The 17,788-nt window shown below is 34.8% G+C and overlaps 1 protein-coding gene across 1 annotated transcript in view; it reads left to right on the top strand.

The window, feature by feature from the left end:
• The window catches only part of LOC112671696 (bifunctional heparan sulfate N-deacetylase/N-sulfotransferase 4), a 284,811-nt gene that overhangs the window by 164,449 nt on the left and 102,574 nt on the right, over positions 1–17,788 (top strand). The window contains exons 5-6 of the mRNA XM_025465993.3: positions 15,108–15,293; positions 17,210–17,338. Of these exons, the coding sequence (XP_025321778.1) occupies positions 15,108–15,293; positions 17,210–17,338 (315 nt within the window). The remainder of the gene's footprint in view (positions 1–15,107; positions 15,294–17,209; positions 17,339–17,788) is intronic.

The raw sequence follows: 17,788 nt of genomic DNA, 5'->3' as shown, positions 1-17,788 counted from the left end.
CTTTTTCAAGTTTTCTAATTTATGGTTTGTAAGATTAATAACTTTCTCTTCTAGCCATTGTTATATTATCTGAATATAGGAGCTAGATTCCCATTTTATTAAGATGAAGTGGTTAAACTAGAAAACCATTAAGGTTTGTGATAGCTCTAAAATTCTATAAATCTGAGTTGCTCTGAGCTTGGAAATCAGATACAGCAAGCTTCTTAAGGTTGTTTCTAAAGTGACAGTAAAAGCATTCCATTTCTCAAATGAGAAAACTGAGCTAATATGTAAAAGGTCACACAGAACCCATACTCTGCCTGTGATGCCTAATCCAGTGTTCTGTCAATTGCACCATATACCACCTCAAGCAACTGCACCTCTGGATCTCTGGGAGAACCAGACAGTGTCACCTGAGGTAAAATAAACCAACTTATGTGCCCTATTTTTCTAGTGTCCTTTTTTTAAACCATAGCCCAGATAATCAAGGTAATAAATGACTTCTACAAATTTGAAAAACTGTTGAAGAATATAAGACCTGTCTTTCTGTATTGAGAGAAATATATGCTATTGAATAAAAACTTAAAGGTTAATATGGAAAATTGAAGCACACAGGTAGTATAATGATCAGTGTTGCATCAGAAGTGAAAATAATTTTAGTTTTCTTGCAGCTGCCCATTGCCAGAAGATTTTTTTAACCCTTTTTACAAGTAGAATGATGTTAATTAAGTTCTTAGCTAACTTATTCAAGAGTCTCTAAGGTTTTCATCAATTCCTATTTTTACCAAACCTACAACATGAAGGATAGCATGAACTTTTTGCCTGAAAATTAGAATTGGTATTTTATTAGCTATTAATATTCATACTGCTTAACAATGGATTTAGTGGGGTTGGGGGGATGACTTTTGTTGTCATGTTGTATCTTGCTAAATCTTTGACTTGCTTGTCTGGTATTGGCAGGTAGATGAGAGTATTTCCATTAGACAGAAAATCTCTACAATACATATTTATCTATTTGATTTTCCTAGCAGAGGACACAATAGACCCACCCATCCCCCAAATTCCTATTTTAGTTGCAGCATCTTTTTTTGGTCAAGGAGCTATTTTATTTCTGAACGTGTCTAACCTCATAGGAATAAATGCCACCTACAAAATTAATTTTATTATTGGGCAGCAATAATCGAAGGTAATGAACTATTTGTATCATTCAAGATATTTTAAATGTAAATCTATCAAGGCTTGTATCTATCTCTTCTGAATACCTTGTCATCATTATTTTTGGTAAATGTAAAGCCTCGAAACTCATTCTTTCTGCTTTCTGATTTTTATGCATTTAAATAATCTTTTAAGATTAACTAGAGGAGGTCTAATTCTTTTCGAGTGCTGATACATGAAACAATTGAAGCAGAGGATTTCCCCCTAGGAGATAAGCTGATAACTGCTTAAAGGAGTTGCTAATATTTAATTTACTTGCTTTAAAAAAAATAAGTATTTCCTCTAAATATTGTTTTGTTTATATTATACGGAACAGTAAACTATGCACAAAAACAAAAGACAAAGTTATGTTGCTCTGAAGAAAACAAAACCCTAGCTGTTTGTACATATAAAAATCTTTTGTGACACAAGTTAGCTATTGCCCAGTTGTTCAATGTATTAGTTAAGCCCATGCATTGGGCTTCAAACCTATCTTAATTCAAATTCCATCTTTGCCAATTACTAAATCGGTGACCTTCACAAACAAACTAAAATTCTTGTGCTGTTTATTTTCAAATATGTAAGATAGGGATGATAGAAGTTTGTGCCTCACAGGTTTTTATGAGGCTTAAATGATGCATGTACATGTTTGTATATCTATAATGCTTAATGAATTGTTTGGCACATAAGTGTTTCAAAAAATATTTGTTGTCATGACCATCATCATCATCTTGCCTACCATCATTTTCACCATATTTCTTCAAAAAAACATATGATTGTTCCTTTTGAAATAAGAAATTGGTGATGACAATACCATGGAATGATTTTTTCAAGGTTATGTAATATGCAAGTTGGGGACAGATACAAGATATTCTCATTTACCTAGCAGTTCTCCATCTATCCATAATTCAATACTGAATATAATCACTACTTTTAATAATTAAAAGAGACTAGTATCTTAACAAACATTCCAAAAAAATAAAAGAATATGGATGTCAGGAGTTGTATTTTTAAAGAAATAAGTGGGGATCCCTGGGTGGCCAGCGGTTTAGCGCCTGCCTTTGGCCCAGGGCGCGATCCTGGAGACCCGGGATCGAATCCCACGTCGGGCTCCCGGTGCATGGAGCCTGCTTCTCCTTCTGCCTGTGTCTCTGCCCCCCCCTCTCTCTCTCTCTCTGTGTGACTATCATAAATAAATAAAAATTTTAAAAAAATTATAAAGAAATAAGTGAAAAAAATTAGAAAGGGTTGATTCATGTACATGTGAACTCTTGACTCTGAAATCATTGTTCCCCAATTATGTCCAAAAATTTTCAGATACTTCTTCCAGTGTGAAAAAGTAACTCTCTCCTTTCTTTCTTGCATTTGTTCCTTCCTTTCTTCCTTCTTCTTTGCAAAGAGCACAAAATATTAATTTTTCCTTCCTCTTTTTCTTCTTTTCCTTCCTTCTTCCTTTTTCCTCAACAGACAATTAATGAATATGTATTATCTGCTAAGCATTTACTTGATATCAGGAATGCAGAAATGAATGGGATGCTTCTTATTTTCAAGGATTTTACTTAAGTGTAATAAGACAGTGTTTTGGGTTTTTGACAGAAATGTACAGAGCATAGTATAGCCACAAAGGAGACACTCATTAGTTATAAGGGGAAGTAAAATTTTTAAAAAACAAGACAGACTATTGGAATAACACTTGTGAAGTAAGTGTGGTTGAGGCAGAAGATAGGAGAGGAGCACCTAGGCAGAGAGAGAAATGTATGAAAGAACATTGAGATAATACCCAAATAACATGTTCCACTCTTCTAGTAAAATATATACTGCATCAACAACCACCTATCATTGGGCCTGGAAACTACTGCCTGTGAGAATTGGCCTGTAGTCTGTTATTGTATGATTGGTGTACTAAGGACTGGTTTTATATTTTGAGAGGATTATAAAAAAACGAACTAAGAAAAATGTATGACAGAGGCATTATTTGCTGGCAAGGTCTAAAATATTAACTACATAGCTCCTTGGAGTAAAAGTCTGTCAGACTGTGATCCACACATGTAATGATCCAGAGGAAAGTACATCAAATTGCAATCGTAATGATGAACAGTATTCCATGAATCTGGAATTAACATACATCTGTCCATCAGTGATTATTGGTAACCTCCTGTGCCCTTAGAAATATATTCCTGATAATTCTTACCTTTGCGAATCTCCAAAAGGAGCATAAAATGTTGAGGAAAGGCAGAAAACATTGATTTGGTGTCAGAGAAAGCTTTGAGTTGGGAATTAGGAGAAGATGAACCTGAGTAGCTCATGTGGGGTCAGAATAGGCAAGAACTTTATACTCTAGGCCTCAGGGCCTCAGGGACCTAAATGCAACTGTCCTGATCACCTTTGCATAGAACTCTGTCTACCATTTGAAATACTAATTCTCGAGATTCTTCTATCATCTCCCAATGTTCCTAACAAATGTATTCTAATTCATTGCTTTTCTATAGCCTTCTAGATTATTATTCTTGTGTGTCTTTTGTACGAAAGATTAGGAAGTAAACTGCTTAACAATAGGAAATGGGAATTCTCATTTCTGCATTCTCATTTCAGGGGACAGATATCTTTAGTCCTTGGTTGTCACATCCAAATGCATACTTAGTACCCATTTTTAACATTCTTCATTACTGAATGAAACTAAATTTTGCTTGTGGATCCAAGTGTCTGGCTAAAGGACTGATTTTTCACCTTTTATTTCAGGTAGGAGACTATTAACATATTTCTGGCCATTTGTATGTAAACATAAGTTGAGTTATGAGGCTAGAGAAAACAAGGTTAGATGAAGCTGATGCTTGTCCTTCCACCCTTTGCCTTTGCTCCTTTGTTTTGCCTTGTATTTGGTCCTATTGGCTGGAACTAAGTCATCATCTTAAAACTATGAAGGCAAGGCCAAGAGAATAAGAAATCTCACTTCTGGCATTCTTGAACCTCTGAACCAATGGCTTATCTCCCAATTTCCCATTATTTCAGAAAAGTAAGCTGCTCTGTTTTTTAAGCCACTGTTTTTTGTTTTAATTTTTATCTTTCTAATACAAAGTTTGAACCCATTCCCTATATTATGCTTTTCTATTGCATTTTTCCTCTTCAGCTGTTTTGACATTCCCCTACATTGAAATTGCCCCATTGTTTAAGATTTGTAGACCCTCCAAAGGAATATTTATGTAGAATACCTTGAAAATAATAACCCAAAACTTTTTTTTAAGATTTTACTTATTTATTCATAAGAGACACACAGAGAGAGATAGAGATATAGGCAGAGGGAGAAGCAGACTCTCTGGGGGGAGCCTGATGCGGGACTCGACTCCAGGATCCCAGGATCATGACCTGAACCAAAGGCAGAACCTGAGCCAAGGCAGATGCTTGACCACTGAGCCACCCAGGCGCCACAGCTCAAAACTTTTTTAAGAAGTGTTGGTAGTAGATTTTATGCCTATTTATCAATCAAGATAGCAGTTTTGCGAGTGGATTCTTAGAATGGTCAATAATAGCATAATTAACTTTCACTGACAGATTTTTAATTTAACTGCTTCAATGACCAAACTTGTTTTTAATTATTGAATGACTGTGAAATAATTAAGAGTCAAGATTTTTAAGAATTTTTTTTTACTTAACTCCTGCTGTACTGAATAAACTCCATTCAAATTGGATAATCCATCAAAGGTGCTTGTTACCACATATTTTTCTTTTCTTTTTTTCTCTTTTGCTTGTTTCAATTTGAAAAATTCTTTCAGCTTAATAGTTTCTTTCATACTTTATCTATAGTGTCTGAACATTTTCATCATTCCATGATTACCTCTTTATATTTGACACTTCAGTTCCCTGAAGTCATATCTGCAGTAACTTGAGCAATATGAGAATATGAGAAATTGTTTCCAAGCATGTTGACAGAGGAGAGAGGAAAAACTGATTGATAATATAGGAGAATTAAAGTGCTTGAAGTCGGGTTGTTTTGAGCGGAGAATTGTATCAATGCTTTGATTTCCAAATATGAAATCACTTTAACATAATGATAACAAAATGGAAATATAATATATTGGTATGACTTTAATTTGAAACGTGTCAACATATCTATGGAAAAATATAATAATGTAATAATCTTTATAGGCAGTTACTTGGGATATCATAATTTAAGGGTTTTTTTAATATGTAGGTAACATATTAACATAAACATACTTTTGGGCTAATGAAATTTAACGTATTTTACATGGTAGTAAAGATTCCCCAATATTGGAAACAATCAAAGATATGAATATTTTAACTCCTAGAGAAGGCACAGGATGTTACAGGGGGGATTTTAAAATGTAATAAGATCCTGTATTTTGGGGGTAGGAGAGGGAATTAACAACTTGAGGGATGGCACATGCCCATACCAAATGTTTAAAGCATCTTTCCATAAATGCATTAGGTTGACATTAAGGGGAAAAAATGACTCCTGAGAGAAATCTCAGCTGTATTCAAAAATAATATTAGAAATATATTCCATTGCTCAGAGAAAGTAATAGTTTATGCAAATCTATATCTGCAAAGCAATGTGTTTAAATTACTGATTCCAACTCATCAGCTATATAACTGTGGAAGGACCCAAAAGGTTTGGAAATGTGTTCAAAATCAGAAAATCAAGGGCATTCTAGCCAGCCTTAAAAAGGGCAAGTTGCCAGTCTTCAACCTGTCTATTTCACACACACACACACACACACACACACACACACACACACCCTAGCCATCTCACCTAAAGCAGTGCTTTATTCCATGAACATAGGCAATTGGAGGATTAAATAATAATGATAATAATAATAATAATAAATTTTTAAAAATAGCTAATGGATAGTGTGTATAAATTCTTGACGTACTAAGAATGGAGATAAGATATGGCAAGATAAATTAGGTGTAGTATTTACCTGAAATAAAATTACAAATGAAACATATTGTGAAGCTGCTTTAATTTGTACTAATCAAGTTTATTTTGAGTACCTTCTTTTTGCATGTGTCTGCTTATAGTAACTTAGAAATGGTGTCATAATAGTATAAATAATTCTATTCTTATTTTCATCTGATTTGTAACACATCTAAGAATCTTTAATGTTATCATTTCTTTCAGGTTATATATTTATATTATTATATCAGGGCATTGTCAGAAGCTCTATATACTTAATATCTGGTTCTGTTTCTCTTGTTACTAAATTAAATCTAGAATTGAAACTTTTCCATGTAGCAGAGGCAACAATGAAGGGAAAGCTACTGAAATGCAGTCTGGCATTTCATGAGATATCCTCAAACTACATCTCTGCCACCCTTCTCAGGTTTTTGCTTTCCTCCTTACTCTGCTTATTTCAAGAGCCAATCATCATAAGCATTCCCTTGGATATACACCCTGAACTCCTTTGCATTCTTGGTTCATCATACTGTAAAGCCTCAATTTTGTTTGGATCCAAATCTCTACCTAGTCTATGCCTGTACCCCTGAAACTGAATTGCTGGGGCCAACATTTAACTGTTCTCACTTTAAAGCCATGACCACAGACCTCAAGAAGACCCTCAAAACTTCCCAGAAGTACACTGAAAGTCTTTACTTTGTTCATCATCTTACTCTCCCAGACCACTGTTGCATCCTCTCTACAAACTGCCCCACATCTTCCCCCATCCTCATTCTGAGATGATGATCTTATTTCACTAAAAACAAAACAAAATAATAAATTAGAAGGGAACTTCCAGGGGCGCCTTCCATTTAGCAACTGCCTTCGACTCCGGTCGTTCCTGGGATTTAATCCTGCATCAGGCTCCCTGTTCAGTGGGAGTCTGGTTCTCCTTCTCTCTCTGCTCCCCCCCACCCCCGCTCATGCTCTTTCTCCCTCTCACTTGTGCTATGTCTCTCTCTGTCTCAAAATAAATAAATAAAATCTTTTTAAAGACTATTTATGTATTCATGAGAGACACATAGAGAGAGAGGCAGAGACAGGCAGAGGGAGAGCAGGACCTATGCAAGGAGCCCAATGTGGAGCTTATTCTCAGGACTCCAGGATCACGACCTCAGCTGAAAGCAGATGCTCAACCACTGAGCCACCCAGGCTTCCCAATAAATAAAATTTAAAAAGAAAAAAAAAAGAAATTCCACATGCTCCCATCACTACAACTACTATTTCAACGTGATGATAACAAAATGAAAATATAGGTATGATTTTAACATATTCACAGAAAAAAATGCAATTATAATAATCTTTACAGTTACTCAAGTAGCCATATTATTTAGTAAAACTTTGTGGAATATATTGGTACCACTTATTAACATAAACTGTGTTAATAATGACTTAAGTATAAATTGTGGACTGAAAAAAAAATTATGGGCTGGCATCCTGTGAAGGAAGTACACAATTTTGGCTTCTGCCTTGAAACAATGAATAAAAGAACTAGAAATATGAAGGCCAGATTCTCTACTTTTTGACTCAATCCTACTCCATTCCAACTGTTCAAAAGTATTATTGTTCCAGCAATTCTCCCCTCTCTCCTAAATCATTTCCCTCTCTGTACAAACATACTGCTATTTCTCCCATCTTTAGATAATCCTGTGCTTAGGTTTGCTGCTCCCTCCAGCTACACCATCATTTCTAGACTCTCCATTTTAGCAAAACTTCTTAAAATAGTTGTTAATACTCACTGTCCCCATTGTAGTTCCTCCCATTCTCTCTTAAATCCATTCTGATGTCCCTTCCGTTCCCCATCCATCAGAACTCTTGTCCAGTTCACCAGTACACATCTAATATTAAAACCAATGGGCAAGTCTAAGGTTCCCATTTATTAGCAGCATTTGACATTTAGACTCTTTTATCAAACACTTCTCCAGCTGGCCCTCATTTTGTTGTGGATTCCTGGTATTCCTCCCATCTCACTTGAAATACTCTTTCTCCATGTATTTCCTGGATTTCCTCTCTTCTCCCTGACTTTGTCATGTTAGATGCCCCCAAAGATCTATCCCCAGACTTCTCTATTTATGCATTCATTCTGTTGATGATCTTAATGAGTCTAATGACTTTAAATAAAATTTATGTATTGATAACTCACCAAATTTAGATCTCCAGCTGAACTCTCTCCTCTGAATCCTAAACTTGTTTACTTGAATTTCTACCTGATGTACCCAGTTGGCTGTCCAATGTCAAACATATGTCTTATCTTTCTTCTCAAAATCTGTTTAATTTTTAACTTTCCAGTCTCACTTAATGGAAACTCTACCTTTCTAGTTGAACATTTCTCTCATGTTCTCTATTCAATCAATATTCCAGTCCTGTGGCTCCACAAAAATTCAGGACAAAATCACTTCTCACCAGCTACATTGTCGCCACCCTGATCCAAATTATTATTATCTCTCATGTAAATTGTTTCAATGAACTAGTTACTAGTTTCTAGCTTACTCCCTATCAGTCAGCTCTCAGCATTCAGAATTTTTGTAATTCTGGTAGGCTAGATTTTATTATCCATCTAATGTGAAACTTACTAGTAGCTCCTTATCTCACTCAAGGTAAATACCAACATCCTTAAAAAAAAAAAAAAACCAACATCCCTATAGTAGCATAGAAGGACTTAGATGAGCCACATCTATTCCTTCTGTGCAGTGATGCTGCATTATATAGCTTGGAATTGTTCAGTAAATAACTTGTAAGGCTATTTGCAGCAACCCTGCCTCTTGACATCACCTCTTGTGATTCTCCTCCTTTGCTAATTCCACTCCAAAACAACTGAATTCTTATTCTTCCTAAAAAATACCTGAGGATATTTTATTTTTTATTTTTTTAATTTTTATTTATTTATGATAGTCACAGAGAGAGAGAGAGAGAGAGAGAGAGGCAGAGACACAGGCAGAGAGAGAAGCAGGCTCCATGCACCGGGAGCCCGACGTGGGATTCGATCCCGGGTCTCCAGGATCGCGCGACGTGGGATTCGATCCCGGGCGCTGCGCCACCCAGGGATCCCCCCGAGGAGATTTTAACTCAGAGCAATGTATGTACTGTCACTTCTTTCCCCAGTTATCTGTATGGCTTAATTTCTCACCACTTCAGACCTCGATTCAAAATATTACTTGCTCTAGGAAGCCCTCCTGAATAATCTATTTAATATTGCAACCCATACCGCTTCAAACCTCCCTTTTTCTCTGCTTTATTTCTTTCCATAGCTCTTAGCATCTTCATTATATTGTACAACTTACCTACTTAATTTGTGTAATCTTGGTCTCATCTCATTACAATATATACACTTCATGGTGGCAAAGATTTGTCTGTTTTGTTGGTTGATTTATTTTCAGCACCTAGAATGGTTTCTAATACATTATGTATGTAATAAATATGCATTGAAAAAAGATAATTGATGAACCAAAATGTATTGAACATTTTGATTTTCAATAAAGTGAGAATTCTAACCACAAAAATTAACAATGCAAATGCCTAATCAAGTACATTTCATACAATGTGAATGAAGACTGTTTTTTCTGATGGTTCCCTTTAGGCAACAAAATAGACCTTCAGCAGAATCAAGAATATTAAAGGGATGAGTTTCAATTGCCCAAAATAGCTCTTCTTAAGACCGGAAAGTTCACACTAAAGAAGCAACACCATTGCTATGCTACTTCTTTTTCAAAAGAAAAATCCATTTGTAACACAGAGCTCTCCAGAGATTTGTCACCATTTACTAGGCTTCAGTCCAAAAAGTGTCAGGATTGACCAAGCCAATTTCCAGGGTCACAGAGTCATTGCTTTTATCACTTATGAAAACAGAAGACAATTTCAGTTCCCAAAACACGGCAGAAAATCAATAATCCTGGGGTCATTCTCAAAGTTGACAATATGATTCCAAGTCCTTATTAAAAGGAAAAATAGATAATGAGATCTATTTTCTTTAGCACCTGTGTAGCTCCCTAGGAGTTGTATATATAGGAGTACAAATCAATACTTTAAGTTCAACAAGATATTGTTTAATGCATTATATTGTAACTGAAGCAAATGAAGTATATTAATTTATGCAGTCATTATATTTATTTTCATTTTATATTCATTTATTAAATATTTATTATTAACTTATTTAATAACATTTTACAAATTTGTCATTTCCTTCAAAAAATATTTATTAAATACCAAACATGCACCAGGCATGTTGCTAAGTGCTAGGGATATAAAACTATCCTAAATGTATTGTGGGCTGGTTTCACAAGCATTATCTCCTGAAACACAAACAGAAGGACATAATGAGGGGAAAAATACCATTTGTCTGGCTCTTCATCATCCCTGTATCAAGACCTCCAAGCACTCTTCATGTTTCTGTCCAACTATTTGTGGGAGATCCGGGGATCGCCTGTATGTCCATGAGCCCATTTTTCTCCTTTATATCTCTGGCTTTCTATGATGTATCAGGTCTTCTAAAAAGTATCTATAGTGACTGGCCACAAAACACAAAACCAGGGTGCTGTTCATGCTCAACGTTTGGGCCTTTCTGCCTTTGCATGTGATGTCTACAGATCTCTTTGCCCACTTATTAGTATGTGGTTATCATTATGAAGGAATATTGCAATGCATGTTGGCACAGAACCATTTGTGATCATCCAGATTAATCCATTGGAGAAATATTCTTTCAATAGAATTTATCTCCCTTCTTTATATTACCTACATTATATGGTTTAATCACATGTTGGTCTGTATTAAATATCTGTGGTATTTGTTATTTAAGTAAACTCGTCTCATATTTATTTTCTCTGTACATTACCACTGGTTGACTAGTACATAAAATTAAACAGTCTTACATATTACATTATTACCTGATAGTATCCAATTAGACAAATAGGCGTTTGCCACAACCAATCAGTGAGTTTCCTTGAAGAAATATTGAGCAGTGCATTAGCAGATTCTCTCTCTGTTTTCCTAGAATTCAAACCACTGACATCTCATCTCAACCCTTTAAACCTTTTGTGCTTATTACAAAGGGGCAAAAACTACCTGTATCAGTCAGGTTTCCATGCTAAAAGCAGAAGCCACCGAGAGTTATTTTAAGCAAGGGGAGTTTTTATTCAGCTATTTAAGTACTTCTGAAAACTTTCGAAGGGCTGATGGAGCAGATTCTAGGCAATATTTCTCCAGGGACTCACAAAGCCAGGCAGAACTGATTCCCTAGGGGAACGACCACATACAAAGATGCCGCTGGAGCTCTGGTAGCAGCAATTCGCTTTCACAGTCACCCTGCAAATGGGCACCCAAATAGTCTTTCAGGAGAGCGTCCTGTTTTTAAGATCTTAAGTGTCAGCATCAGGGGCCAGGAGCTGCCACACTTTAGCTTTTGCCCACATACTGCTTTCTGAAATATGTCCTGAGTACTTCTAATTGGTTGAATGGTGTTTGCATAAAAAATGATAGCTGCAGAGAAGTTTGGGAAATAGAGAATTTTGCTTTATAACCTTGTCCAAGTGAAGATCACTCCAAGTGGATAGGAGCTCCAGTTCAGAAGTATATATTAAAGCCATTTCTCTTTGTCTGTAAAGTGCTTCCATCATTAACTGCTTGGGCAGGAGTTACAGTAGTAATAACTTTGTAGAAGAGCAAACGAAAAATCTATGAATTTAGAAGACTGGGTTATAATTTTGGCTCTGACATTTAGGAACATGAGCAAGTCATTTGCCTTTCCTGGGTCTCAGTTTCCACATTTGATAATAACATCCGGGCCACCTCACATGGTAAGTATGAGGATCTCATTATCTCATTAGACATAAATGTGAAAACACTTCATAAATACTTAACAACTACAAGCAGACATGATCAATAGGAATGATCAAAGAAAAATTAAATGAGACTATTTCAGTTACTATTAGATGTTTAATGTTAAATGCATTTTATTTTATTCTAAGTTTTGAAAAATGGCAGCTCTATTTTTTATATAGTCTGTAGATTAACACATTATGCCATTTCCTAATCAACTGGGAACTTAATGTACCTGAGAAAATGTAATTAAGTTAAACTGTAAATATTTATGGTGTCTTACCATAATATCATAGAAATATTAGATACTATAAAAGACATTGTTTTAATAAATAATAAATGCCATATTTGAATTAATTCTGTCACTTTATTCTTATAGTTTCAAATGCTTCCTTTATTCACACTAGCAAGTCTTTTGAATTTTGTAATTATTGTAATCCTGTACAGATATAATGTTTAGTTCACTTTTTAGTTGACCAAATCTCTGAGAAGGGTGTTTCAAGCTCTGGACAGTAAAGAATGAAGGTTTCTAGTCCAGCAAGACTCTTGATAACAGAAAAAGAGTTTCTAGGGAATTACTTTTCATTTTGTGTTATCATTTAGATTGAAAAAGTATAAACTTATAATTATCTAGTGTGATTTACTATTTTGATTGAGCTCTGGTTGTCAGTGTGATAAGATGACCTTATGAGCAGTATAACATTGAGCCCCCAGAAATCAATAAATATAATGAAATCCTTTTACTGCCCCTTCCTTCCTACTCACTAAATCAATTGCTTTTTACCTTCTGGTTTTTCATAAAAGTCTACAATTCATTTTACTACCTGTCAAAATTGAAATGTCTTTTTTTTCCTGAGAAAATACCGTTGTTTGATATTTCAATTCGTCCATGATTTTATTTTTCATCCTTTTGTTTCCAGGACATTTACATACTTATCTAATGTTCTAGGCCCCAAATTTGGAATAAAATATTATACAGGGATAGAAAATGAGGACTAGAAGAGTGATTAGTATAGATTATTAGGATTCTTACACTGTTATTTTGCAAATCATGGGACAAAACTATACAAAAACCTTCATAGGAATCATGAAAGAGTAATGAGAATATAACAAATTATTTCTCCTTTCTTGCAAATCAGGAGTACTTCTGTAAACATCAGTCACATGAGTTCTATTTACCACATAGAAGGGTTTCAACACCCTCAACCCTATTTTTCTTTCATAAATAAATTAATCTGCATCTCATATCCAATGCATCCACACTTGACTACCTGATGATACTGATCCTCAAAATGCTTTGATGATTCACTGGGAACATAGAACTAAGCCAAAAGAACTAAGGCTTTTCCCAGTACATGTCTCCCCGTGATGTGTCAAAATAGCAGTAGCTGCCTTCCCCTCTGACAACTTCCAAGTAGTGTTGTTACTGTATGTTTCCAACCTTGCCTTGTATTGAAAATATAAGCTCCTGGGAAAAATAGCTTTCTGTGCTTTTTCTTCTGTACACACCAAGGAATGAATTTTCCCCAGTGCCTAGCAAAAGACTCCCGCTCATTTTATAGCATTGATTTCATAATTCAGTCTTTCCACAGATTCATTTATTGTAATAGATGTTAGAAAACACAAAGTCATGGTGAAAAAGAGGTAAATTTGGCTATACAATGGGAGTTATTCCATGAAAGGAAAAATGATGGAGCCTTGCAAGGTAATTAGGGCCCATCTTCTGAGCTGAGTGTGGCATGTGACTTAGGCACTGCAGATATTTGATCCATTCACCATTAGCTTATTATACAAGACTGAATTCTTTTCTACGCTGTATGCCATATAATGGAAAATATTAATGGCAATTGTCAACAGTTTTGTGTTTTGTTTATTAATTCAATCTACTTTCATATAATACTGTATACATCATTATAACCTCATTGATGAGATTCAGTCCTAGAAGAGGTCTTATGAAACATATAAGCATTTTAAGGGAGAAATGTAAAAAAGGAAAATTAAAAAATTGCCAATCCAGGGGCACCTGTGTGACTCAGTGGTTGAATGTCTGCCTTTGGCTCAGAACATGATCCCAGAGTCCCGTGATCAAGTCCTTCACATTGGACTCCGTGCAGAAAGCCTGGTTCTCCCTCTGCCTGTGTCTCTGCCTCTCTCTGTGTGTCTTTCATGAATAAATAAATAAAATATAAAAAAAAAGAAAAGAAAAAAGAAAACTACCAGTCTATATCTTGTACCTTGCAATATAATATCATTAGCAAACATTTTTTTTTCCATTTTCTTGTTTTAAATTTGTATTTGTTTTCTTTTAGATTCGACTGTTTACCCAAGGCAAGCATCTCATAGTAAAGTGTATGTTTCATAATAAGTATAGTGAGCTGCTATGAACCAAAACCAAGGGAGAACCTTAATTTTGCTTTTCTTTTGTCTATTATATCCAAAACATCACTAAGTCTCCTATAATATTTGTCCCCTGGCTTTTAATTGGACTACCAATAATCAATCTAGTCTGAGTACCTGTGTTCCCTCTAATCTGCATCATTGCAGTAACTTCCTAATGCACAACCTTAATTCATTTCCTCCCCCTTTTAGTTCATCTTAACATATTGACACTGGGTCTTTCTTCCAAAAACATAGAGCAGACAGATCATTCCCTCCATGATCAGATAGCTTCCTTATCTACACTATTTAGGTGGAATTTATTCCAAATCCCTTAGTTAACGGTAAAAGCTCATTACTTTGTAGTTTATACTTACCTGTCTGGTTGTCTTCAACGTGACACACACATATACACATACACACAAAAAAACCACACATACACACACATGCACACGCACAGAAGTTGCTCTCCATCTCTCATATTTGGGCACTTGCTCAAGTGACACTGCTTTTCTATCTGAGGAAAAACCATGTTCTCTTCCTATCTTCCTCCAAAACTTTCTGTATTCAAAATCCAGAATTAATCTCACCCACATACCACATGCCAAAGTATTTACTATGTCTATGATACCATCAGGATTCTGTAAGATTATGAGCTGCTGAAAGAACTCTATGTTAGTTTTTATATTTCTTGTACTTCACATAGAATTCAATGTATGCTAAATAATGTTTACGAAAATAATTTTAATTGAATTCACTTGGCCACACTCCATGTGATATTCTCTCTTTCTTTTAGGAACATGGAATACCTACCAACATGGGCTATGCAGTGGCACCACATCACTCAGGGGTCTACCCAGTTCATATTCAGTTGTACGAAGCTTGGAAGAAGGTCTGGGGTATTCAGGTCACCAGCACTGAAGAATATCCACATTTGAAACCTGCACGTTACCGAAAGGGCTTCATTCACAATAACATCATGGTGAGCATATGTTGCTTCATGTATTAAAGGCTCTTAATATCTATTATGTGGAATAAATACAAGATATAACTTCTGACCTCTCTGATATGAATATCGTAAGTTCCTAGCATACCATGGTGGTGACTGATCACATATTAACATGTTGTTCAGCTAGTGGCTTGATTCACAAGCATAAGTTTGGTTGCGCCAAATCCAAGACAAGCTCAAAACGATGAAAATGAATTTCGAATAAACCATCCATGCACTTCCTCAACTGAAGTTTTTCTGGAGAACCTTAATTTCTGGGAGTTTCTCCTTGTCTATTTGTTTGGGTGGTCATATTGAGAGTTTTCCAGGCAAAGTGTTGGTCCATAGATCAAGAAAATATCTCCCAAATCACTATACAATCAACAGACAGGATCAAACAAATAGCATATGAAAACTAAACTTACCTACTCAGTTTATTTTGGCTTTCAGACACTTATGAGCATCCTAGGATGTTGTTTTCTTATTATTCTTTCTTTTCCTTGCATTTTCTAACAATGGAGGTGGATATATTTTTTCAGATATATTGAAAAAATAATAATAATCTGATACAAGAATGGAGTATCGGTTGCCATAAATGACAATAGAATCAAATGAATTTTACATTGGGATTTTTTAGTATTCATTGGAATGAAAATGTATGGTAATCTTCACTTCGAAATAAAATAGCCTGTTGTAAAATGTCCATCCCTACTTCCAGTGCCTTATTTTCTCATTGCCTAGATCATAGTAAGGGTTTTTAAACTGTTCTCCCTACTTTATATATTTACATCTTCCTAATCTGTTGTTCAGATTGCTGTTAGAACAATCTATCTCTCTATCTAGTCACTAGCTAAAACCAAGCAAAACATACTAATACACATGCCTAACCACAACCAGTACTAGAAGACCTTAAAAAGCCTCAGATTTAAATAGAGTTATTAATTATGAAAATAGTGGTATTGACATTCATAAAAATCCAGGAGGTATAGAAAGAATTGCTCTTATATAATTTGAATCAGAGTGAAAATACCATTTTTCCCTTTACTGAGTTACATGAACATTTGACTATTCAAATGTTAAATAAAAACATTCATTTTAACCAATATTACATGGACTCATTTACTTTGAATTTAATATAAACTATTTAAAATGTTTATTTAAATGTTAAAATAAAAACATTCATTTTAACCAATATTACATGGATTCATTTACTTTGAATTTAATATAAACTATTACAGAAATTAAGCAAAGAATAGATAAAAATTATAGTTACTCTGTTCAATGGGGTGCATTTCTCCATTAGATAATAAGCAGTTTATTATTCAAAGTCAACTTTTGGAATAAAATTACTTATTTACTTTCTCTGTTGAGACTTCAAATTTATAATAGAATTAACCACAGAATATGCCAGAGGCAGTCATTATATGGTTTGACTACTACTGTGATTAAAATTTAAAATCAGAGTGTAGTAAAAATAAAATTTAGAAAAGATGAAAGTGGATTGTTTTGTATCTTAGAACCTACCATGTAAGATTGACTTCAGAAGCAAGGAGAATAATATCCTAATACCATGAAAAATGTAACTTTGGGAAATCTCTATATTTGAATTAAATTAATCTGAAGAAGGCTTTTATTTTTTGCCAGTCCTTTAACGTAACCCAGTTGGTGGGTAAGATTTATACCATTTTGTGATAATGCTTAGCCTATATGTCCTATAGCATTGATTTGGCAACTCCCTTAATATTTACATAATTACATCAACAGCAAGTCATGATTACAGTAAGATTTGGGCTTTAGCAACCAAGGAAACTCCAATACGAATTGAAAATTTGCAGACTCCAAAGTCATGAGACACCAGGAGACCTCTTAATTAAGTAATACAGTGTGGTCCTTTTCCCCCTTTTCTTCAGGTCCTCCCTCGACAGACCTGCGGGTTATTCACCCACACTATTTTCTACAAAGAATATCCGGGAGGACCCCAAGAATTGGATAAAAGTATCAGAGGAGGTGAACTTTTCCTTACAATCCTTCTAAACCCAGTATGTATTCTATTCATGCTTTTTATAACATGAGAATTTTCAAATATGTGTTTATTTTTGTTTCTATTGCCAAACCTTCACAAGAATAGTTGGTAAATACTAGTCCTACTGGAAAGAAATTAGACTACATCTCCAAGTTACTCACATTTGATTTTTAATTTTTATGATCTTCAGTTAAGAAAGACAGATTTGTTAAAAAGCATCTTTTGAATTTAACTAAATGTAATATAATATCTCAGTGCTGACTTCTATTCTTGAATTGTAGTAAAGACATAATATGCAGCTCTCTAGCCCCAAATTAATATTCACAATGTTATCAGTGAATGCATATAAGTTGAGTTTGCTTCTGGCTCAACATATGAGTAGGCATACAATTCAGTCTCTAAAAATGATTACAATGTAAAATTGCATTGAAAATATGTAACTAGGTATTATCTTTGTTTAAAGGGT

Source organism: Canis lupus, chromosome 32 (genome assembly GCF_003254725.2).
Source record: "Canis lupus dingo isolate Sandy chromosome 32, ASM325472v2, whole genome shotgun sequence".
Taxonomy (NCBI): Eukaryota; Metazoa; Chordata; class Mammalia; order Carnivora; family Canidae; genus Canis; species Canis lupus.
The sequence above is the reverse complement of the archived record's forward strand: the minus strand, read 5'-3'. Positions and strand labels throughout refer to the sequence as shown.